This window comes from Prionailurus bengalensis, chromosome A2 (assembly GCF_016509475.1).
Source record: "Prionailurus bengalensis isolate Pbe53 chromosome A2, Fcat_Pben_1.1_paternal_pri, whole genome shotgun sequence".
Taxonomy (NCBI): Eukaryota; Metazoa; Chordata; class Mammalia; order Carnivora; family Felidae; genus Prionailurus; species Prionailurus bengalensis.
Genome location: NC_057348.1, coordinates 2,473,514 through 2,497,467, shown reverse-complemented (window position 1 = coordinate 2,497,467; position 23,954 = coordinate 2,473,514). Strand labels below are relative to the sequence as shown.

General features: G+C 56.7%; 1 protein-coding gene across 6 annotated transcripts in view; it reads right to left on the bottom strand.

Annotated features, from left to right (window-relative positions):
* Positions 1-20,751, bottom strand: part of CELF5 (CUGBP Elav-like family member 5) — a 47,939-nt gene extending 27,188 nt beyond the window's left edge. For all 6 annotated transcript variants that reach the window (XR_006298204.1, XM_043586113.1, XM_043586114.1 and 3 more), the window contains exons 1-2: positions 20,479-20,751; positions 767-849 (exon numbers count right to left, since the gene is read on the bottom strand). Coding sequence is in view for 5 of the 6 variants with exons in the window: in XM_043586113.1 (XP_043442048.1) it covers positions 767-849; positions 20,479-20,737 (342 nt within the window). In the remaining variant the exon portion in view is untranslated. The remainder of the gene's footprint in view (positions 1-766; positions 850-20,478) is intronic.
* Between the last annotated feature and the right edge of the window lie 3,203 nt (positions 20,752-23,954).

Below are 23,954 nucleotides of genomic sequence, written 5' to 3'. Positions count from 1 at the left end.
CCATGGGTCTCACTGTGCTTCCTTCGATTTCCGTGAACAGGCGCTGCCTGGGGACCGGGCTCAGCTGGCTCAGGCAGACCACCCTGCCTGCACTGGGGACAGGGGCTTCCTGCCCACCCGCTGACAAGGGAGAGCCAGCGGAGACGGAACCTGGGCCAGCCTCCCCTGGGGGTCGAAAAGCTGCCCAAACACCCCTTTCATCAAGGGGCCGTAGCTCTATTTGCTCATAAGGATGAGGGATAAGAAAATCCCTTTCCTTTTCATATGGAGAAGCAGGCAGCGTCTAAGCTCCTCCTGGAGGCCCTTAAGGCCCTTAGGACTTGCCCCGTCCCTCGCTGCCCTCCCCTCCTCCCCCTGGCTCCCTCGCTCACTCTGCTCCAGCCGCACAGGCCCCCTTGCTGTTCCTCCAACGTGCCAGGCACGATCCTGCCTCAAGGCTTCTGCACATGCTGTTCCCTTTCCCTGCTAATGCTTCCTCGTCCTTCAGGTCCCCGTACAATGACACTTGCACGCTGGGCCAGGCCTTTGTGCCGTGCGCAACCTGCACAACCGCACACAACCGCTCTGGTGTGAAGCAGGGAACAAGGCGGGCAGTAGGCACTCAATAAATGCTCTCTCTGATCATTTCTGCCCCTCTGCCCCTTGTCCCTCTTTCCGAGTCCGGAGGCCCGCGGGCCTCACCGCTGACCCCAGGCAGGGCCTCAGCCTTCCCCAGGGTGAGAGCGTCCCCTCCGTCCCCACACCCCAGACAGCACCCAGGACTCACCCCGGGCAAGGTCTTCTGTTCGTGCAGGGCAGTCTGAGCTTTGATGGCGGAGTCCCTGGCACAGTAGGTGAGAAAGGCACAGCCTGGAAGGGAGACAAATGGGGGCGTTAAGAGAAAAGGCGATCGCAGACCCAAGTTCACAGCAGCATTAATCCCAACGGCCAAAAGGGGAAGGGAGTCAAGTGTCCACCCATGGATAAACGAACACAGTGTGGTCCGTCCACACCCTGGAATATCATTCCGCTTTGAAAAGGAAGGACGTCCTGCCGCCTGGCACCACGTGGACGGACCCGGAGGCCACTGTGCGCGGTGACAGGAGCCAGACACAGAAGGACACGCCCCGCGTGACCCCAGGCACAGGGGGTCCCCAGAGGAGTCCCGTCCCCAGGGACAGAGAGTGGGTGGTGGGAGCCAGGGCTGGGGCAGGGGGCGGGGAGTCCGTGTTTCACGGGGACAGAGCCTCAGTCTGGGGAGATGGAAAGTTCTGGAGACGGGTGGTGGGGGCGGCTGCACGACAGTGTGAGTGTGCCTGATGCCGCTGAGCTGTGCGCTTGGAAAGGGTGAGGAGGGTGAATTTAATTGTATTTAACCGCATTTTTTAAACAATGGAAAAGAAGGAAAAATCGAGGTAGATTTTATGTTCTTTTTTACTACAAGCCAAAAATAAACAGGACACTGGAGACAACGGTATTGGGGGGGGGGGGTGGACAATAGCCGTGGTCCAGCCGCCCCTCCCCTCGGTGAGCTAGGGAAGGGGAGAGGAGAGTAGCTGTTAATTAAACCCGCGTCCGACGCCAGATGAAGAGATAGGCAGGGCGCGGGGTGAGGGCCGGTGGCGCAGTGAGGCCGCGGCTGCCCGGGGAGGACGGTGGGGAGTGCACCTGCAGCCCCAAGGATGCAGAAGGTGCTCCAGGACTGGGAGGAGGAGCACGGCGGCTCTGCCACGCCCCTGCTTCGTGGCCTTGGGCCCCTCTCCGGGCCTCAGTTTCCCCGCTCCGAGAGGATGCTCCCAGAGCTTGGAAGGATGGGCCAGGGGCGGGGGCGGGGCTAGAGGGGGCGTGGTGCAGCGGAGCCAATCAGGAGAGGACAGGGGGCGGGCCAGCCCAGAAGTGGTCCAGAGCGAGGGTGTGATTGGTTGGACGCCGTCCCGGGCCGGGTGGGGGCTGGGGAGGGGTGCGAAGCTTGACAACTGCAGAGACCAGAGACACAGAGAGAGACGGAGAGAGGCCCCCAGAGAAAGACCGATGGGACAGACCAATGGTGTTTTGAAAGATGTCTGCCTGAGGCGGGGTGTGGGATGCAGGCAGGTGTCAGGTCCCCTGAGATGGACCCAGGGGGCCGGGCCTCAGCCCTGGACTCTGCCTCTAACCTCTGTGGACCTCACGTTCACTGCGTGTGAAACGAGACCGTCGTCGTCTGCTCTGGCGCCGTGGACCCTGTGCCCACCACCCCCAGCTCCCCCCCCCCCCCGGAGCCTCTCTGCCCCCTCCGACCCCTAGGACCCCCTGTGCAGAGAGAGCCCCTGGGAACAGCCCCGTGGTGCCCAGTTTTGCTCCGGGCAGGAGCTAATTCAAGCCGCGCGTCCTTCCTTCTGGGCTGTGGTCACCACGCTGCCATTCCCACCGGCTGGGCCGGTTGCTGGGGAGGGGTCTGCCTCAGGCCCGAGGGGTCCTCTGGTGCCCTGGGGAGCAGGGCTTTCTAGCGTACAAAAAACATTCGCGGTGAGCACGTAAAATGGTGCAGCCCCGTGGAAAACGGTTTGGCGTTCCTCAGAAAAGTTAAACATAGAATTATCGTAGGACCCAGCAACTGCACGTCTGGGTCTCTACCCAAAAGAATTGAAAGCAGGGACTCGACAGATATTTCAAACAGATATCACGCATGTTCACAGCAGCATTATTCACAACGGCCAAAAGGCGGCACCACCCAAGTGTCCGTCAACAGATGAACGGGAAACACAATGGGGTCCATCCATACGCTGGAATATTATTCTGCCTTAAAAAGCGAGGAATTCTGACCCCCGCTGCAACGCGGATGAACCTTGAAGGATGTTATTATGCTCAGCGTAATAGGCCAGACACAGAAGGGCAAGGACTGTCTGGTCCCACTCACAGGGGGTCCCTACAGGAGTCCCGTCCCCAGAGACAGAGAGTAGACGGTGGGAGCCAGGGGTGGGGCAGGGGGCGGGGAGCCCGTGCTTCAGGGAGCCAGTTTCCATTTGGGAAAATGAGAAATTCCAGAGACGGATGGCGGGGATGGTTACACAACAATGTGAGCATGCCTGATGCCACTGAGCTGTGCACTTAGACGCGGTTAAGACGGCGAATTTAATCTTATGTGTATTTTACCCACAATAAAAAAAATTGTAATGGAGATATATTAAAAACAACCCCCCTCCCGTGGGGCGCCTGGGTGGCTCAGTCGGCTGAGCTCCTGACTTCGGCTCAGGTCATGATCTCACAGCTCGTGAGTTCAAGCCCCACGTCCGGCTCTGTGCTGACAGCTCGGAGCCTGGAGCCTGTTTCGGCTTCTGTGTCTACCTCTCTCTCTGCCCCTCCCCCACTTGTGCTCTCTCTCTCTCTCTCAAAAACAAACATTAAAAAAATCATATATATATATATATATATGCCAAAAAAGTGCAGAACTTAGAAGTGTGCAGTGTAACAAACAATTATAAAATCACGTAACCATTTTCCAGGTCGAGGAATAGAACACAGATGCTCCCAGAAGCCCGGGTGCTCCCATCCCATGACAATCTCCCCCAGAAGTCACTGCTACCTAGCTCTTGTGATAATCACGTCACTGTTCTTCATTATGGTTCCCTGACGGGGCGGGGTGGGGGGGGGGTCACTAATCAGTGTAGCTGAGTGCTTCCTGCCTTTGAACTTATATAAATGGAATCATAGCATATGTACACTTTGTATCTAGCTTCTGCCACTCAACAACAGGTGGTTGTGTGTATCGGGGGTGAATTCCTTTTCCTGGCTTGTAGTGTTTTGCCCTGTGACTATACAGCAAGGCTATCCATTCTCTTGTGGATGGGCGTCCGGGTTGTCCGCTGTTAAAGGCTATCATGAATAAACATGCTGTGGAGCGTTCTTGCACAGGTACTCTGATGCGCAAAGGCATATCCGGAAATGGAATTGCTGGTTACAAGGTAGGCTTACGTTTAGCTTTAATCGATTCTTTCAAACAGTTTGCCAAAGTGGGTTGTGCCAGAGCATTCTCCAGCCAACGGGTCTGACAGTATTTATGCTTCGTTTTCCCCAACCCTTGGGTTTGCCAGCCTTTTAGATGTTAGTCATTATGGTGGGTGTATCATTGTATTTCATTGAGATTGGAACATACATTGCTATAGTTATTAATAAAGTTGGGCACCTTGTGGCTTTGCAGGAGTTCTTTATGTGGTGTGTAAATAAAGAATACTTTGTATTCTTTTATGGTTACATCTGATGCACACATCTTCTCCCAGCCCATGGCTGGTCTTTCTACTCCTTTTTGGTGTTTCTATTTTCTGAATTTAATCCCCCAAGGTCTTCCGGGAAACGAGAGGCGCTAAGGCAACTAGCCTAGGGCCTGAGAGAAATTAGGCACAGCCAGAAAGAAATTGGACGGCAGGGAGATGTAAAATTGAGGCAAAACCCTTCCTCCTTGGGTCCTCTCTTGCCCGTGGGGCCTCATTTGCAGAACATGGAGTGTGCTGGTCCTGGGAGGGGAGGGTGGGACCCCCGAGCAACCTTCAAGGCCATGAGCCTGTGGGTCTGGAAGGTTTGCAGCCAGAGGGACGCAAACCGGATTGCGTGCCGCTGTCCTCGGTGCTGAAACGCTTCCCTGTTCTTTTGACCCGCTCTCTTCCTGGCCTCTTTCTCTGTTCTGGTTGGTGAAAATGTGTGATGTTTACCCCTTTCTGGCTAAATACAGCCTTGATTTCCAGTTCTTATTAGGGCTGAATTGTATTCCCCTCCCCAAAACTCATATGTTGCTGTCCTAAACTCCCCAGGACCTCAGAATAAGACCCATTTTGGAAATTGAGTCATTGCAGATGAAATTAGTTAACCTGGACCAGATTCTCCTTTAGTCTCGGAAGGAACCAACTCAACCAACACCTTGATCGCAGACTTCTGGCCTCCGGGGAGGTGAGCAAACACGTTTCTGTTTTCGAAGCCCCCTGGTTTGTGCTAGGTTGTTTCTGCAGCTCTCGCAAACTAATACAATCCCCAGTCAGCACAGACTTGTTAGTGATGTTAATAAAGCTCACTGACTTCTAATCCGAAGAAGCTTGTACTCCGTAGCGACTACTTAGTCCTTACAACAAACCCACAAAGTAGCTGCTAGTGTTGCCCTATTCTGCAGATGAGGGGCCAGGGCACAGAGTGGGGGTGTGACTTGCCCAAGGTCACACAGATGGGGAATGGAATATCCAGGCCCTATGGGCTGTGCTAACCACTGGGGTACACTGCCTCGAGCTCGCATCTTTTCTAACACTTTCCCCAAGGCCTAGGGGAGGGTCACAGGCACCTGACCTGCCTCTCTGTGAAAGGAACTTTAAGATAGTGCCAGGATCCAATGCTGGATCAAATGCCATGAGCCCCATTTCAACGGTTACATCCTAGTCCCAGAGGGACCTTCTGACAGAAGTCACAGCCCATGCAAAGCCTACGCTGGATGAACCTCTCATCTCAATTCCAGCCCTGGCCCCCCCTCCCCCCCCACCCCCCCACCATCCTCATCAATGACAAGGGGGCCAGGTCTTGTGTCCATGAGCTCCCTCCCATGCTGGCCAAGCCCTGCGTTCTTCCCAGAATGCTTGGCTCTTGACCATCCCTTCACACCCACATGCATTTTCAAAGCCTGGACCAGGGTTGATCTGGGGGGTGGGGTCAAGGCCTGCAGATCTCTCTAGGCCCAAGGGCAGAGCAGAGGCCAAAACAAGGGAATCACCGTATATATGAAAGTTTCCTAATAACTGGATCTTTCTCCTCACGGCTCCTTTGGGAAAGGAGGGAGTTCCCCATCTCTGGAGGTAAGCACCAGCGGCTCCCCAGACAGGACACCTCCTTGCCAGAGACTACTGAGAATCCCTGCTCATGCTGAGATCCCCTGCTCTCTGCTCTCAGTTCTGAGCCTTTGGGGATCTCATGGCTCAAACCTGTAATAATGATAAGAGTCGATGTCCCCCCGAGCGCCAGGAATCTTATAGGGGCTCCCCACCCATTGCAACCCTTTGAATCCTCAGACTAGCCCAAGAGAATGGCATGATTGTATTCGTTATTATCCCCATTTCACAGGTAGGAAACTGAGACAGCACCTCGTGAGGAGTGCGCCTGAGGTTACGTCGCATCGGGGCCAGAGGCGGGATTTGAACCCCGGAGGACTAACTCCAGTCTGTGCCTCCTCTGCCGATATTGTCCCTCTTATAAAGATAACAGTAGTAGCCGTAACAGCTGATTCACAGAGCACTTCGACAGGGTGGCCATTGTCCTGGGAACTTGGCTCCAGGACCCCTCCTCTCTGCAGGAGCCCTACCAGGCGGGTATTATGCAGAGTATGCAGGAAGCAGCGGGTAAGGGTTGAGCTGGAATTTGAACCCGGGAGTGGGGGGTGGGGGCTGGAATATGACATCATGGGCCTCCCTGCCATCCACCATGCTTGGAGGCTTTGATCCCCAGGGTGTGGAACCACAGCGGCACCCAATCCTGCCATCTTCCCTGAAAGTCGAAGCCTTTAATATTTTAAGACAAAGGTGGCCTTAAGAGCATCTACGAAAAGACAATCGTACTCCACCTACAATCTAGTGTAGACACCGACTGTTTGTATCCAGATAGACTGAATCAGTAGGGGGCTACCTAAAGATACAGGCCTCCCAAACGTGGGGCCCTGGGGTAACTCCACAGAGCCTTCGAGAATAGTGCCCAACTTACAGACGAAAAGTCTGAGGGTCACAGTGGCCCAGGTCACCCACAGGTAGCGACAGAGCTAGGACTTGAGCCCATACCCGCATGACCCCCTTGCACAGGGCTCTTTCCCCAGCCCACAAGGACACTCCTCTCTCCGGCCTTGGAAATGCCGTCTCTGAGGAAGGGAGCAAAGGTGGCTGTATGGTCCCTCCATTGCAACCTGTCTCTGCTCATTCTGTGCTCTGGGGACAATGCCCTGACTAATGGGTGACGCTGACAGCTCCCAGGCTGGGAGGAGGCACATCGACGCACCCCCATGTGTGGTCAGCATAGAGGGACAGAAGTCAAGGGCGGGGGGGCAGAGCCGAGGGCAACATGGGGCAGGGCAAAGACTGAGCCCGGGCCAGGCGGGGCAGAGAGGAAAGACGGATGGGACACTCCAGGCAGGGCTCGGACGCCCTGGCCGTCCCTGGGAGGGTGTCGTGGATTGTCTTGTCCCCCGGAAAAGTCGTGTGTGCATTCCACACCCTGTGCGTGGGACCCAACTTGGAAAAAGGGACTGTGCAGATGTAATTAAGGATCTGGAGATGAGGTGATGAGGTGGGTCCCAGATCCACCTGGAGGTCTGGGGGGCATCAGGGGAAGGACCCCCCTCCCCCCCCGCGGGACTGACTAAAAATCCCCCAAAAGGCCCCGCAAGGAAGTGCCACCAGCACACAGAGCCACGTCCTGGGTCAGACCTCCCCCCGCCCCTTAGCTGGAATCCTCACTCCCCCTGGCAGTTATTTTTATCCCGTGTTACAGATGCGTGAACCCAGGCTCAGAGAGGCTTAGTGCTTTCCTGAGGTCACACAGCAAATCAGAAACAAGCCCTTCAGCGGAACCCAGACTCAGGGTTTGCGGCTGGGGGGGAGGGGGAGGGGGGAAAGAGCTTTTGAGTTTCAGAAAATCCCAGAGTGCAGGAAAGAGGCCTTAAGGGGCCTAAAGAAAAATTTGTTTGAAAATGAAATAGAACAACAGAAATTGTTGTTGTTTTTTTCCTTCTTACTGTTCATGGTCGTCACTTACGTGGGTATATCTGGGATTTCTGTCACTTGCGCGGAGCTGGGCAGGTCTGGGCACCGGCCATGGCCACGTGCCTGGCTGCACCCTGTCCCCCTCCCCTGCACCCCACGCTCGGCATCTCCCCTCCCCCACCCCCGCCCCGCACGCGGCGGCTCTACCGCTCTTCCCGAGCCTGTGCGGGGCGCTCACCGCCTATCCTGTCGGGAGTCATTCATTCTCCCCACGGGACAGGGAGCTCCCTGCGGGTGGGAACCAAGCATGCAGGCCACCGACGTGTCCCCAGAGCCCAGCACTGCGTCCAGCGCACTGTGTGCGCAGCAAGCACTTGGGGGCAGCTCACGGCCTCCAGGCTGGTCCAGTGCCCATCCACGCCCTCCTGGAGCTGCGGTCCCCTCCGCCCCCGGGTCTCCCCTTGCTGCCGCCACCGTCTTCGCCACCCCCCCCACCCGCCACGCCCCCCACAAGAGGGCGCCCGTGAGCATTCCTCTGCCCCCAGCCTTCAGGGGCTCCCACCACCCTGGGGGTAAAAGCCTCAGTCCTCTCCGTGGCCCCCAAGCAGGACCTGCCCTCCCCTACCCCTCTCCCCCCCTCGTTCACTCTTTCCCAGCCACACATGCCTCCTCTGTTCCTCCAACACTCCAGGCCCAGTCCTGCCCCAGGACCTTTGCATGGGCTGCTCTAGAATGCGCTCTGCCAGATCTCTGCACGGTTCACTCCCTTCCTTCAAGTCTTGGCTCAGATGTCACCTCCTTAGTGAAGGCTCCTTAAGCACCCTGTTTAAAGTGACGGCCCTCAACCATCCGCTCACCCTGCTCTGTTTTTCCAGGGCCCTTACAGGCCGCATACGGGTTTCCCTCGCTCTCCGAAAGCAGAGCGTTCCTGTGAAACGTTCCCGTAACTTTCCGTAAAGAAGCAATTGCCACTGGTCGATGTGGAAAACTTTTGAACATTCCCAGACCCCCGAATTGGCCTCTCTTAGGCTTTTCTGATAGGTTAGGACACATCTTGCTAATGGAGGCCCAGAATTAAACGAGACAAGGCCCAGATGCTTGCAGACACAGTTCAGAGCTCCGGCTGCAGGCCTGCCCGAGTGTGGTCCCGGGGAAGGCGCTCCGTGGGGCTGCCCTCGCTGCTGGGGGCTCGCACTGCCTCTATGAGCCTTCCCCGAGTGCAAAGCCAGAGCTGAGTGCTGTTTTAGCGTTTTGCCTTTTTTCATAAAAGCACAAATCTCCTTCAGATTTCTTTCGGTTACCAAAAAAGGTACTCATGTAGGCCTTTCATGGAAGCAGAGGGAGTAGCATAATACGGACTTTCCAGGAGCAGAGGGTACCTGTATTATATTTATTTCTGTCTCCCCGCCTCCCCCAGCCCACTGAAATGTCCTGTCCACAAGGACAGTCGGTTTTTCATGGTTTTTTTTTCCCCCCAGGGTTCCCAGGACCTAAATAGTTGCCAGGTACACAGTAGGCGCTCAATGAATACTTGTGGACTGAATGGACGTGTTTTCAAACCGACCTGCTCACATCGAGACAATGTCTCTGAGGGCAGCGACATTCGATCTCTTTTTATCCTTCCCCTTTCCTCCCCCACGCCCAGCACGGGGCCAGTCGATATTTCCTGAACACCTATTATGTGCCAGCTGTACTGTGGACACAGACGCAGGAAAGACACCCTTGTTCGTCTCTGATCGCCAACCAGGACCGCACCACAACAGGTCGAATCCCTTTGCTCCCAAGCCCCCTGCATGCCAGGCGGCCCACCTTCTTGGCCGTTAACCTTGGCCCTGGGATCTAGCGGCTAAAGATGGGCTCAAACCCTGCCCGATGCCCCTCTCTGCTGTGTGACCTCGGGTCACTTAACCTCTCTGAGCCTCCACTACGGATTACGGAAGACATCTCCTTGTGCTGTGGGGCCACCCTTCACCCACCGCCTGCCCCCCGCACCTTCTCTCCTCCCCCCATCCTCTTAGCCCCAGACTGCCCCCCTTTGCTAAGAACAGTGGGGCGGACAGCCTCTCCCGTATTCATCGCCCCTCCCCTCACTTGCAAACCCACTGGCTCCTGTGCAGAGGGCATGACTTCATGCGCACGGCTCACACCCCTGGACCCCTCACCCCAGCGCATCATCTCTGGGGTGACCTTCTGCCTCCCCGGCCGGACTCCTTAGCCTCCACTGCTGACACCTCCTCTGCCCCAGACTTACACATCGGGGCTTCTCAGGCCTCGTCTGGACACACCCTCAGTCTCCTGCCCCCAGCCGTCTTGACTCCTCCCACAGACTCTCACCGTTGCTGCACCACGGGTCCATCCACAAACCACCCACCCATCCACCTGTCCATCCGTCTATCCCTCCACCTGTCCATCCCGTCATCTGTTTTCCATTCATTTATCTACCCGCCTGTCCAGCCACCTATCCACACATCAATTCACCCATCCACCTGTCCATCCATCCATCCATCCATCCACCCGCCCACTCACTGGTCCATCCATCTGTTCACCCACCCGCCTGCTGTGTCCCAGGCACTGTTCTAGGCCCTGGGGACACAGCGGTGGACACAGAAGGCAAAAAGCCTCCACCCTCATGCTGTATTCACTCTAAGGCGGTGGGGGGGGGAGGGAAAAACAAATAGCATAAACACAAAACCTATGATCTATGGTGTGTCAGGAGTCTTCATTTTCCCAGGAAAAAAAGGAAAGCAGGGAAGAGGGGTCTGGAGTGCTGGAGGGTGGCTGTGATTATAAATCATTTCTGCAGGGAGGCGGCACTGAGAAGGTGAAGGTTGGAAGGCAGGAGGAAGGAGGCATGTGAGTATCTGGGGGAAGAGGAACATTCACCAAGTAGGTGACATCTGAGCCAAGACCTGAAGGAAGTGACAGAGTGAACTCTGCAGAGATTTGGGGGAACAGCATTCCAGGTAGCAGAGACAGCTCATGCAAAGGCCCTGGGGAAGGACCGACCTGAGGAACGGCCAGGAGGCCCGTGTGGCTGCAGCAGAGCGAGCGAGGGGGCGAGAGGGAGGAGGGGCGGCCAGGGCGGGGATGGGGCTGCGTCCCCAAATTGCGGTAGGATATACATCACGTAAAATGTGCCACCTTAACCGTCTCTCAGTGCACTGGCATCAGGCGCGCTCACGCTGTCGAGCAGCCGCCCCCACCACCCGTCTCCAGAACTTTCCATCTCCCAGACTGAGACTGTGTCCCCATGAAGCACGGACTCCCCACCCCTGGCTCCCACCGCCTGCTCTCTGTCTCTGTGGACGGGACGCCTCTAGGAGCGGGGTCACGCGGGACGTGTCCTTCTGTGTCTGGCTCCTGTCACCGCGCACAGTGACCTCCGGGTCCGTCCACGCGGTGGCAGGTGGCAGGACGTCCTCCCTCCCTGGGGCTGGGTCACATTCCGGCGCGTGGATGGACCACACTGTGTGTACTGACTTATCCACCAGGGGACACTTGGGGCGTTCCCACTTTGGTGCTGCTGTGAACACGGGCGTGCAAACAGCCCTCGGAGACTTTCAATTCTTCGGCTCTGTCCTCAGAAGTGGAACGGTCGGGTCACACGGTAACCCCGCGTGAAGGTCCCTGAGGAACCGCCAGACGTCTCCCTCAGCGCTGCCCCTTCCCACTCCCCCCCCCCCCCCCGCCACTCATCACCTCCGTCCGTCTGTCCGTCCAGGCCAGCGCAGACATCCTGTCCACCGCTCAGGGCACTGGACTCCCTACGGACACACGCCAGGTTTCGATCCTGAATGTAGCAGGACTCAGGAAATAGTGGAGAGGGGGCAAGTAGCTGGGTGAAGAAGTGAGCCCCAGCCCCAGCCATCCGCCTCGGGTCGCTCTAGATGATGCCAGGTCCCTTCTGGCACGTGACGAATTTGCCGTGTGTCCTGGGGGAGGTCTTCCCCCCTCTCTGAGCCTCTGTCTCTCACTGTGCATGAGGTTGCTCTAGGGCCCCCAGCCACGGGGAGGGGGGGCGTCATCTGCAGAGGGTCAGGGACAAGGAGTCTCTCCCCTAGCGCTGGCCACACCTCCAGGCAGTTTGCTGTCCTCAGGAGCCCCTCAGAGGGACCGGGTGCAGCCATGATGGAAGGAAGCTCCATCCCACACTCTAGGACGCTCTGTGCCTTAGCTTCCCCATCTAGAAAACGGAGAACCCAGAGTCGATGTTCTCCAGATTCTGAGCTCCGTATGGGATGCTGTCCTTTCCCTGCCCACTGCCTTCCAGGGCTCTCACCTCACTCGGAGTAAAACCCACGATCCTCTCCAAGACGCATGAGACCCTGAGCGACCTACCCTGTGTCCTCCCTGCCCTCCCTCCTTCCTCTCTCCCCTTGCCCTCTGTGCTCCAGCCACACAGGCCTCCTCACTGTTCCTCTCACAGGTCAAACTCATTCCGACCTCAGGGCCTTTGCATGTGCTGTTTCCTCTCCTGGAATGCCTTTCCCTTGGCTTCAGAATCACAGCTTTCTCATCTGTCATTCAGGTCACCTGCTCAGAGAGGCCATCTTTGGCCACCCAAGCTATCACCTCCCAACACACATCTTACTTTTATTCTCCATGGCAACTCAATCCAATCTAAATCTTACTTGTTTGTTACCCAGTTTATTATCAGCTCCCCTCTCCCCTGGAAGGGTTTGTGTCCCTAGACCCCAGTTCAGCGCCTGGCACCTAACAGAGATATGGAAAACATTGCTGACTATCTGACTACCTGAGCAAGTACTGAGGACACCTGCAACATGAAGGACATCACTCAGAGTACGTGCATTAATCACATTATGTAAGTGAACTCCAATTTCTGCAACCACTCTGGAAGACAGCTTTCAATATTCCTTCTCTTTTACAAATGAGAATCCAAGACTCAGAAAAGATGAGGTGGCTTGTTCAAGATCACAGAGAAACAACACACACACACACACACACACACACACACACACACACCCAGGAACAGAAACCAAGCCTGTGAGACCACAGACCTGATGGGTCATTCCCTTTCATCACGTGTGGAGGAAGGTGGCAAATGCTGGGAACGTATCCATCCACCCATCCATCCCTCCGTCTTTCATCCATCCATCCGTCCATCTGTCCATCCCTCCATCCACCCATCCATCCATCCCTCCCTCTCTCCATCCCTCCCTCCATCCCTCCCTCCATCTATCCATCCATCCATGCATCCCTCCATCTACCCTTCCATCCCTCCCTCCCTCCCTCCCTCCATCCATCCACTCATCCATCCATCCACCCATCCATCCCTCTCTCCACCCATCCATTCATCCCTCCCTCCCTCCCTCCATCCATCCACCCCTCCATCCCTCCCTCCCTCCACTCATCCATCCATCTATCCCTCTCTCCATCCATCTATCCATCCATCCATCCATCCATCCATCCATCCATCCACCTATCCATTCCTCCATCCACCCATCCATCCATGCATCCATCCCTCCATCCATCTATCTATTCATCCCTTTCTCCCTCCCTCTATCCATCCACTCATCCATCCATCCACCCACCCATCCATCCATCCATCCATCCACCCATCTATCCATCCCTCCCTCCCTCCCTCCCTCCCTCCATCCATCCATCCATTCACTCATCCATCCATCCATCCATCTACACACCCACCCATCCATTCCTCCATCCACCCATCCATCCATCCATACATCCATCCACCCCTCCCTCCCTCCATCCCTCCATCCACCCACCCATCCATCCATCCCTCTATCCATCCATCCATCCCTCCATCCATCCATCCATCCATCCACCCATCCATCCGCCCACCCACCCATCCCTCCCTCCTTCCCTCCATCCATCCATCCATCCATCCATCAACCCATCCCTCCATCCACCCATCAATCCATCCATCCATTCATCCTTCCATCCCTCCATCCATCCAGCCCTCCATCCACCCATCCATCCATCCCTCCCTCCCTCCATCCATCCACTCATCCATCCGCCCATCCATCCATCCCTCCCTCCCTCCATCCACTCATCCATCCATCTATACCTCTCTCCATCCATCCACCCACCCATCCATCCACCCATCTATCCATCCATCCCTCCCTCCCTCCCTCCCTCCATCCATCCATTCACTCATGCATCCATCCATCTACACACCCACCCATCCATTCCTCCATCCACCCATCCATCCACTCATTCATCCATCCACCCATCCATCCATACATACATACATCCACCCATCCATCCACCAATCCCTCCCTCCATCCATCCATTTATCTATCCATCAATCCATCGACTCATCCATCCATCCCTCCATCCACCCATCCACTCACCCATCCATCTCTTTATCCACCCACCCATCCATCCATCCCTCCATCCACCCATCCACTCACCCATCCATCTCTTTATCCACCCACCCATCCATCCATCCCTCCATCCATCCATCCATCCCTCCATCCACCCATCCCTCCATCCCTCCATCCCTCCATCCATCCATCCATCCCTCCATCCCTCCATCCACCCACCCATCCATCCATCCACCCCTCCATCCCTCCATCCACCCATCCATCCCTCCATCCATCCATCCGCCCACATACCCATCCCTCCCTCCTTCCCTCCATCCATCCATCCATCCATCAACCCATCCCTCCATCCACCCATCAATCCATCCATCCATTCATCCTTCCATCCCTCCATCCATCCATCCCTCCATCCATCCACCCACCCATCCCTCCATCCATCCATCCATCCATCCTTGCATCCATCTACTCACTTATCCATCTATCTGTCCATATTGTAACCAGCCCACCCTCCCATATCTGACCATTCCCCATCCCCACCCCCCAACCTCTCATTCCCTCATGCCCTCATCCATCCACATGTTCCACTTCCAAATGACAAACAAGACACAGTCCCTGCCCCCACAGAGCTTACATATCAGTGAAATCCCCATGACCCCAGGCCAACAGCAGCCCCTTCCTCTGGCACTGGTCGCCTTCAGTCCAAGGACAGCCAGTCTCCCTTGATGGCTCTCACCCTGAATCTTCACCTCCACAATCACATCTCTTTCTTTGCCTCCTCTACTCCTCTTCCAAAGTGGGTCAAGACTCAGTCTGGGAGGTGGAACGCCTAGCTATATTGCTGTGTGACTTGGGGCTGAGTGCTACGCCTCTCTGAGCCCCAACTCATCATGTGATCCATGTGAGGGAGGGGAACTTGGTCCCCTGAGAACACAGGTCTGCTTCTTTGCATTTCTAGTTTCCCCACAGTGTGGGCTCACCCCAAGGGGAAGCTTCCTCTTTTTCCATCCTTCTGCGTAAGAAGCAGGCATATCCTGAATGAGGCTGGGAGGCTGGAAAGGGGCTGGCAATGGCAGGTGAACAGACATGAAGCGCCCTTTCCACCCAAGTCTGAATTCCTCCCCTGCTCTAAATTCTTCCATGGCTCCCCAGTGCCCTCAGTCTGGGATCACAGGCCCTCCGGGGTTCAGCCCATGCTGACCCTTTGGCTCCACCTCTGGCTTCACCTCCCAGGTCCCACCTAATTCCTTCCCTCCTCCAGGTGTGCCCTCCACACCTCCAGGCCTCTGTAAACCCAGCTCCCTCTGCCCACATGCATGAGGACGTCTGCCCATCCCAGGGCCAGGAACACAGTACTTGTTTCGGCGAATAAACAAATGAAGCGCTTCCTTCACCGGGCAGGCTCCTATTCTCCTTTCAAAGCCTCTGTTCTACAGCCCCTCGTCCACACCGCCGGAGTTCCCAGGCAGAGCCCCAGATTCCTGTCCGGTTCCCTCAACCCTGCCTCCCTCCCTCCGACCCAGCCTTGACCACTCACTCTGAGTGCTAGTGCCTAGCTCTGCCTTGCCATCAGAGACCTTCGCATTTCTCGTGCCCAGTAGCGGCCCCAAAAGGCTTTCAGGAAGCGTTGGCTGAACGAACGAATGGGCGAGCAGGCATGGCCCTCCTAGTGGCCAGGCTGTCATCTGCCAATGTCAAGGGTGAAAGAGAGACAGGAGCCTGTGTCAGACATCCCCAGCACCAGAGCCTCTCAGAAGAGCCCCCCGGGGTAAGTCCCACAACAGAAGGGGACGCTGGGGCTCCCAAGACCCTTTGTTCCTTTCTCACCAGGGCAAACCCCCCACCCCCCTCGCCAGAAGTTTCCAGAGGTAGCACTGCTCTGGGCCTTTGCACATGCTTTTCTCTGTGCCAGGAACACCTGTCCCCACCAACGGATCCTTCTCACCCTGTAGGCGTCAGCCCAGTCCCACGATAAGCCCAGCTCCAGCTGACCAAGCATGTACTCTGTGCCCGGCTCGCCGTCCTCCCCTTCCCCACTGCTCTGAGAGTGAAAGCCCCGCTGTCTCCCAACCCTGTGGGCGAGAGCACGGTCTGCCAGTAAGATTAGAGAAACCAGATCATCTCAATGCCAAGCTCAGAACTGCTCTTTTATACTGACCACCTCCTCCAGGAAGCCCTCCTGGTCTCCACACCTGCAGGGGCTCCTCTGGGCTGTGTTCCCACCATCGCAGCCTGAACATCAATGCCTTTAACCTCCTCCTTCCTCACTGAGTCCCTCCTACCAGACTGGGCTTTGAAGGCAGGTCAGGTCTTGGCAGGGGAGGGTAATCTGTGTTGCCCAACATCATATCCTGGGTCTGGAACGGCGCCTGGCACACAGCAAGTGCTCAATAAATGCTGGTTATATGGGGAGATGGATTCGTGTCTTGTTCAACCCATCGTGAATCCACAGGGATGCCTGGTTGCACGGATTCCCATCTCCCCATGAACGCTGCACACAGTAGGTGCTGAGTCAACACTCTCTGCCCGAAGGAGGGCAGACATGATGTCACAGTACGGCCTGGAAGGCCCCTGTTAAATCGGGGAAGAACGGGCAGCTGGGGAAACTGAGGCACGGGCAGGGGCACGCCCAGCTCAGAGTCAGGCAGCCGGCCCTGGCGGCCGGCCCCCAGCACCCCCCCCACGCGCCGTGCTCACAACTCCTCCCTCGGTGCCCCCGCCAGGCAGCCCTCCGTCTCCCTGGGGCTGGCGCGCGTCACCCTCGGAATCTCACGCCTCAGAGCTCAGCGTGCTCCAGCCTCCCCTCCTGCCGCGGAGTGAGCAGCTGGGGCTCCCATGGAAACCACAGGCCTCCACCCGGCCCCCCCACCTGCACGGGGGGCCCCCCTCACAACCTCCGCTTTAAGACAAATATTGTCATTAACATGCAAATGCATATGTGATTACCATAAATGGGGGGCCTCTCGGCGGTGGCTGCCGAGCCCTGGAGCCCTATCGTGGGAGCCTGCCCCGGGCGGGGTGGGCATCGACGCTCCTTGGGCCCCCATCGGGAGAGAGAGGGACAGCCCGGCCACGCCAGGCACCCCCGCGGGCCCCCTCTGCGGGAGCTGTCCCCTGGCCGGAGCCAGGTGGGGGGACCTGGGGACACCGGCTGGTGGGAGCCCCCCAGTTCGGCCCGAGAGCTCCGGGCTGGGCTCCCTTTCTGGTCTGAGTGAGGAAGCGGCCTTGCAGCCTCCCTGCTCCCCCTTCTCCGTGGCTCTCCCTGACTCCCCCTCCCTGCCTCTCCCTGGGTGTGTGTGGTGGTGGGGGGGCTCCACTTGCCTCGGTTTCTCTCTCTGTCTGTGTGTCTGTCTCCTTTCCTGCTCTTGCTGTGTCTCTCCTGGTCTCTCCTTGTGTCTCTAAATCATTTCTCTGTCTGTCTCCATCCCTTATCTTAAAAACAAAACAAGCCAGCGCCCAAGGGCCTGCCCTCTTGCTGAGGACCCTGTCTTTCCCATCCTGCCCCCTACCCCGACACTCAGGCCCCAGAGCCCCCCCCCTCCCCCGGCACGGCTGGACCTCCCACCTGTCACTCGGTCTCACGGGGGCCCCACAGGCCATCAGGCATCGGGGTGCCTCATGCCACAGCCCCTTCCTCCCCAACACCATCTTTGAGGGGGGCCCGACTCTTGGCTGGGGGGGGGGAACCTGTCACCCCTCCATCACACAGATGTACTTTTGTATTCCCTGGGTTGGAGGGGGCACAGGTGGGAGACAGTGAGGGCCCAGGCTCTGGTGGGTGTTTGGGAGCCAGTACTGACCCCTCCCGGCCTCAGTTTCCCTTCCATGTGAAATGCGCTGATGCTCGCAAGCCCACCCCAGTGGCTATCCCTTCGGTGGGGGACTGAACAGGCCCCAGGTATGACAGTTAAGGGTGAGATGATGGTCAGGACAGGGATGATGATGACCCATGCTGCTGTCCCTTTTAGCACCCCTGGCGTCCGTCGTCATGGGATCCCCTGGCATCCGGGAGCCCAGAAGGCTCTGGGGCTGGGAGGGGGAATCTCTCCCCCCACCCTCACCCCCGCCGGGGCCACACCCCCAGCCCTCGCTGCTCTCAGCCAGTGCCAACAGCAGGCATCCTGTGCCCATTGGCTCCCCAGAAATGAAACCAGGGAAGTGTTGGCAGGAGGCGCCTGAACACCCCCTGTACTTCCCATTCATCACTGCACCTCCCTTTGGCTGAGACCCAGAGAGGGGCAGCCACTGGCCAAAGGTCACACAGCGGAGCCATCATCCTAGCTGCTGGCCCTTGAGACCCCCCTCACCTCCAGCTCCCTCCCACAGGTGAGGCCCAGCCAGGCCCAGCACAGGGGGTGTCAGGAGAGAGATCCGGTGTTGGAGGATGGGCGGGAGGAGACGTCCCCCTCCCCACCCCCTGCAGCTGGGGGCCCCTGGGAAGTGGAGGGTGGGAGCTGGGTGTCACGGACACCCGGCTGCCTAACTGTCACCCTTCTGGGAAGGACCCCGAGACGCCCCTAAGCCTAACAATCCCCAGCCAGAAAAAAAATAACCCGACATTCAAGAGGCCCTGCTTTGCCGACAGTGGGGGAAACTGAGGCTCCAGCCCAGGCGGAAACCCAGCCACAGTCCGTCCCTTCCCCTGGTGGGGGTGGGGGGTGTCCAGGGGAGATTTAAAAATGAGCAAAGGGAGGAGGGCCACCCAGTGTGTGCACCCCCTGCACCCCATCAGCTTCCCTCACTCAGAGCCCACCAACAGCCTATCAGTTCAACACTTGGGGGGGGGGGCACGTGGACACCCCCTCCAGCCCCCATCAGAATCTTTCTAGAAATGGGCCCTTCGGCCGTACCGGGGGCGGGGGGCTTGGGCAAAGCGCCCTCCATGCAGCCATGGACCCCTGAGCTTGACTCACGGGCAAATGGGAGCCCTCTGCTTCTCCTAGTTCATATAGAGGAATTCGATTTTCCAAGCTCCCCCCCCCCTTTTTTTTTGGTGATGGTTGGATTTGAAAAGAGGTGGGGGATGGGAGGGGTTTCTTTCCTCCCCCTAGGATACCAGCTGGAGGGTCTAGCTACAGTGACAGGCCCTGGGTCCATCCCACCAGACTCTCCCTATGGCCCGCCCGGGTCCATCATCCACCCATTCATTCATTCATTCACTCACTCATTCATCCATCCATCCATCCATCCATCCATCCAACAAGCATGTATTCATGCTTCCCATGGCAGCCACAGAGAAGGGGGACAATGGGGTCTGAAATAGGTCATGAGCCCCGCTCCATCCCCAAGGAGCCTCCAGGGTCCTGCCAGGGGTGTCCAGCACAAAGCCTTCACTGTCCCCACCCTCGGTCACCGACACCTGATGGGAGAGCCGTCAAAGCCACCGTCACTCAGACACTGGGCCCATGATCTGAGCCCAGGGCTGGGGCCACAGTCCCTGGACGCCTCCTCCCAGCATCCCATCTGAGGGAGAATCAGGTGGGAGGGAGGTGGGCAGGCCTCCCCACCCCTCCTGCCTCCCCCACTGTGCTCCCGGGTCGCCCACGCCTCCCCGTCCACCTTAGGATCTGGGCTCTGCCAGATGGACGGTCCAGGCTCATCGTCTTTGGCCTCAGACCTCAACACATTGCTAACAGGCTAGGCCAGTTTTAACTTGAGCCAAAGGTGGAAGCAGGGAGGGGGAGGGCAGAGAAATGGAGGGGGGATGCTGATCCAAACAGAGAGGATGGGCGGCGGGGGTGGGGGGGGGGAGGGCAAACCATAGCATTTTAACCACCCAGGGCTGGGGAGGCTGGCGCCCACCCCCCCACTAGCCTGGTTCAGCTCCCTGATACCCCCACCCCGCTTTCTTTGTAGTTACCGATTAGCCCGGGGTCCTGGGCATCCGTGTCCCCTGCGGCTGGCCGGACCTGCCCCGCTGGCCTGGCTTTGTGAAAATGACCAAAGCAATGGAGTCCAGAGGTGCAAACTTCCCCGACGGGGCCTGGGGAGGCCGAATGAATGAGGGGGGTGGGCAGGGAGGGGTGGCGAGGTCCGGGCAGCTCCTCCAGCAAAGGGGCAGGAAAGAGTGGGTGAGGGAGGGAGGAAGGGGTGGGGGTCCAGGGGGAATGGGAGGGAGAGGCAGAGAGAGAGAGAGAGAGAGAGAGAGAGAAGGATGCTGGGGGGGGAGAGGATGGGAGGTAGAGGGAGATGGGAGAGGAGAGAAAAGGAAAGAGAGAGGGAGAGGGAGAGAGAGAGAGAGAGAGAGAGAGGATGCCGGAAGGTGGGGAGGGAGGGAGAGGGGGCGGAGGAGGGGAGGGGGCCAGCTCGAATCTGTCAGCTGCACCCCCAGAGGGGGGAGGAGGGGTAGGTGGAAGAGGGGGAGAGCAATGATGCTGTGGCGGCGGCGAGCGGAGGGAGGAGGTGAGGAGGGGAGGGCTGGGGGAGAGAAGATGCCGGAAGGTGGGGTGGGGAGGCCGAGGGAGGAGAGGGGAGGGCGGGGAGGGGGCCGGGGCGCCCACCTTTGTGCATGCCCGTGTAGGGGTCTTTGAGCACCGTGAGCTCGTAGATGCGGCCGAACTGCTCGAAGAGCGGCTTGAGGTCCTTCTCGTCCAGGTTGCGCGGGATCTGGCCCACGAAGAGCTTGATGGCGTCCAGGTCCTTCATGCCGTCGGGCTGCCCCCCGGGGGGCTCGGGCCCGCTGCTGCCCACGGGCGAGGGCCGCGTCTGCAGGAGCTGCTGCTGCTGCCGGCGCGCCTCGCTCTCCGTCAGGCGGGCCATGGCGGGCGCGGGCGGGCGGCGGGCGCGGGACCGAGCCGGCGGCGGCGGCGGCGGCGGCGGCGGCGGGCGGCGGGCGGCGGGCGGACTCGCAGCTGGAGCGACGGACGCCGCCTCCCGCCTCCCTCCCGCCCCGTCCCCGCGCCCTCCTCCCTCCTCCTCCGCGCGCCCGCTCGCTCCAGCATCAGGACCACAAAAGGGCGGCTCCGCAGCGGCCCCTGGCGGCCGGAGCGCGCGTCGACGCGGCGGCGCCTCCCGCGCCCCGAGCGGGCGGGGGGGGGGGGGGGGGGGGGGGGACCGAGGCCGAGGGTGGGGGGTGGGGGGTGGGGGGGTGCCCGGCCGGCGCCCAGGGGCACCTGCGGCCCCCACCGCCACCAACAGGAAGAACGCTAAGGGTGGCGCGCGGTCCTGTGGGGTGCCTCCTGGGCGTGTACCCCGTCCTCGGCGCTGGTAAGCGCGTTAACTCGGTAACGGTGGTGATAGTTAAGAGTATCATGATAATAACAGTAATGAAAGTAATAATACCCGCAGCAAAACATAAAGGAACACTTTACATATATATATACACACATACATGCATATATATGTTATACATCTATGGATACAGGGATAGATGCATAGATGCATAGACGCATAGATCCATAGATGTATACAGGCAGAGACGCATAGATGCATGTATATATCCATCTATGCATATATGGATAGATGCATCTATGTATCTATGCATCTATGCATCTATGCATAGATGCATGTATACATGCATCTATGTATCTATACATATACGTATATACACACATATATGAATTTAAAAAATTTTATATACATATAATTTTTCATATATATATTTATATTTATATATATATATATAATTATTGTCAAGTTAGCTAACATACCACGTATACAGTGTGCGCTAGGCTTTGGGAGTAGATTCCCATGAGTCATCACTTACATCCAGCACCCGGTGCTCATCCCAAGCAGGGTCCTCCTCGCTGCCCATCACCCACTTCCCCCTCTCCCCCATCAATCCTCAGTTTGTTCTCCGTATTTAAGAGCCTCTTATGGTTTGACTCCCTGTCAGTTCGTATCTGTTGTTGTTTTTTTCCTTCCCCTCCCGCACGGTCTCCTGCTAAGTTTCTCAAGTTCCACACATAAGTGCAAACGCCTATCTGTCTTTCTCTTACTGGCTTATTCCGCTTAGCAGAATACCCTCCGGTTCCATCCACGTTGCGCAAATGGCAAGATTTCATTCTTTTTCTTTGCTGAGTAATATTCCCTTGTAGAATATACACCACATCTTCTTTAGCCATTCATCTGTTGATGGACATTCGGGCTCCTTCCATACTGTGGCTATTGTCGATAGTGCTGCTATAAACACTGGGGTGCATGTGCCCCTGTGAATGAGCACCCCTGTATCCTCTGGGTGTATGTGCAAATGACATATATCAGATAAAGGGCCAGTATCCAAATTCTACAAAGAACTTACCAAGCTCAACACCCAAGAAACAAATAACCCAGGGAAGAAATGGGCAGAAGACATGCATAGACACTTTTCCAAAGAAGACATCCGGAGGGCCAACAGGCACATGAAAAGATGCTCAACGCCGCTCCTCATCAGGGGAACACAAATCAAAACCACACTGAGATGCCACCTCACGCGGGTCAGAGTGGCTAAAATTAACAGCTCAGGCAACAACAGATGCTGGCGAGGACGCGGAGAAAGGGGAACCCTCCTGCACTCCTGGTGGGAATGCAAACTGGCGCGGCCACTCTGGAAAACGGTGAGGAGGTTCCTCAAAAGACTAAAAATAGAGCTACCCTATGACCCAGCAACAGCACTACGAGGAATTTATCCAAAAAGGAACACTTCGATACTACCATGGGCAAGGCACTGTGTTCGGGACTTTTAAGTCTATAGCTTACTGAGTAGAAATAGCAATCGTCCTCCGGGGATTTGGCAGCAAAAACCTCCCCAAAACCAAAAAACAAAACAAAACAAAAAACCCCCCAAAGAACAAAGATAAAAAAAAAAGAAGAAGAAGAAGAAATAGCAACCGTTGTGTTTTTATCAACGGTAACCAGAAATAACATTTTTTTTTCCCTCACACTTGCTGTGTGTGCACATACTATTCAAAATATTTCAAAGGACAGTGACACAAATTTGGACCGAGTGCTCTATGGGCATCATGACACCCTGCCTTAAAAGTCTTCAAAGATGTCCCCAAATGAAAGCCAGAGTCATCTCCACAGCCCACAAGGCCCTGCAGGACCTGCCCCGTCCCCTCCCTGCCTTTCCCTCCTCCCTCTCTCCCCCTTGCCCATTTTGCTGCAGCCACATGGGCCTCCTGGCTGTTCCTCCCACACGCCAGGCCCAGTGCTGCCCCAGGGCCTTTGCACAGGCTGTGCCCTCTGTCTGGGGTGCCCTCTCCCAGATGGTGCATGGCTCACTCATTCCTCATCACCTTCTCTCTCCACCTTATCTAAAGTCATTCGGCCCCCATCACACGCTTCCTCAGGCTTGCTTTTTCCTCCATAGCATTTACACCCATTTTAACTTAATTCTAATATGCTATATATTTAATTGTTTATTAATAAACCACATAGCTCTCTCCAGGTGCCAGGCTCTGTGCTAGGTGTTCGACATGTACAGACTCATTTAATCCACACAACGACCCCTTGGGTGGGTACACATAAACAGATTCTTACAGACTGTAGTCAGAGTCAGTAGACGACGTGACTCTTGACCTCGGGGTTGTGAGTTCGAGCCCCCCGTCGGGTGCAGAGATGACTTCAAAATGAATTAGATAAATAAACTTAAAAAAAAAACCACTTAGTGTAATATTTAAAAGATCAAAATGCAAAAAGTACAAGAGACACGATATCAAAAATTTAAATAAAGGCAGAATTAGTATTCCTGAGTTTTCCCGTTGACTCAGCATGGCAGTGTTACTGATCCCTGATTTTAATTTTTAATTTATTGTATTTTTATTCATTTTAAATTTAAAATGTTATTTCAAAACCAAGACGGTATCAGTGACAATGTCACGCTGAGCCAAAGGAAAAAATCAGCAATACTGATTCTATTTAAAATGTCGACATTCGGGGCACCTGGATGGTTCAGTCGGTTAAGCGTCTGACTCTTGATTTCAGCTCAGGTCATAGTCTTGAGGTTTGTGGGATCGAGCCCCGTATTGGGCTCTGTGCTGACAGCACGGAGCCTGCT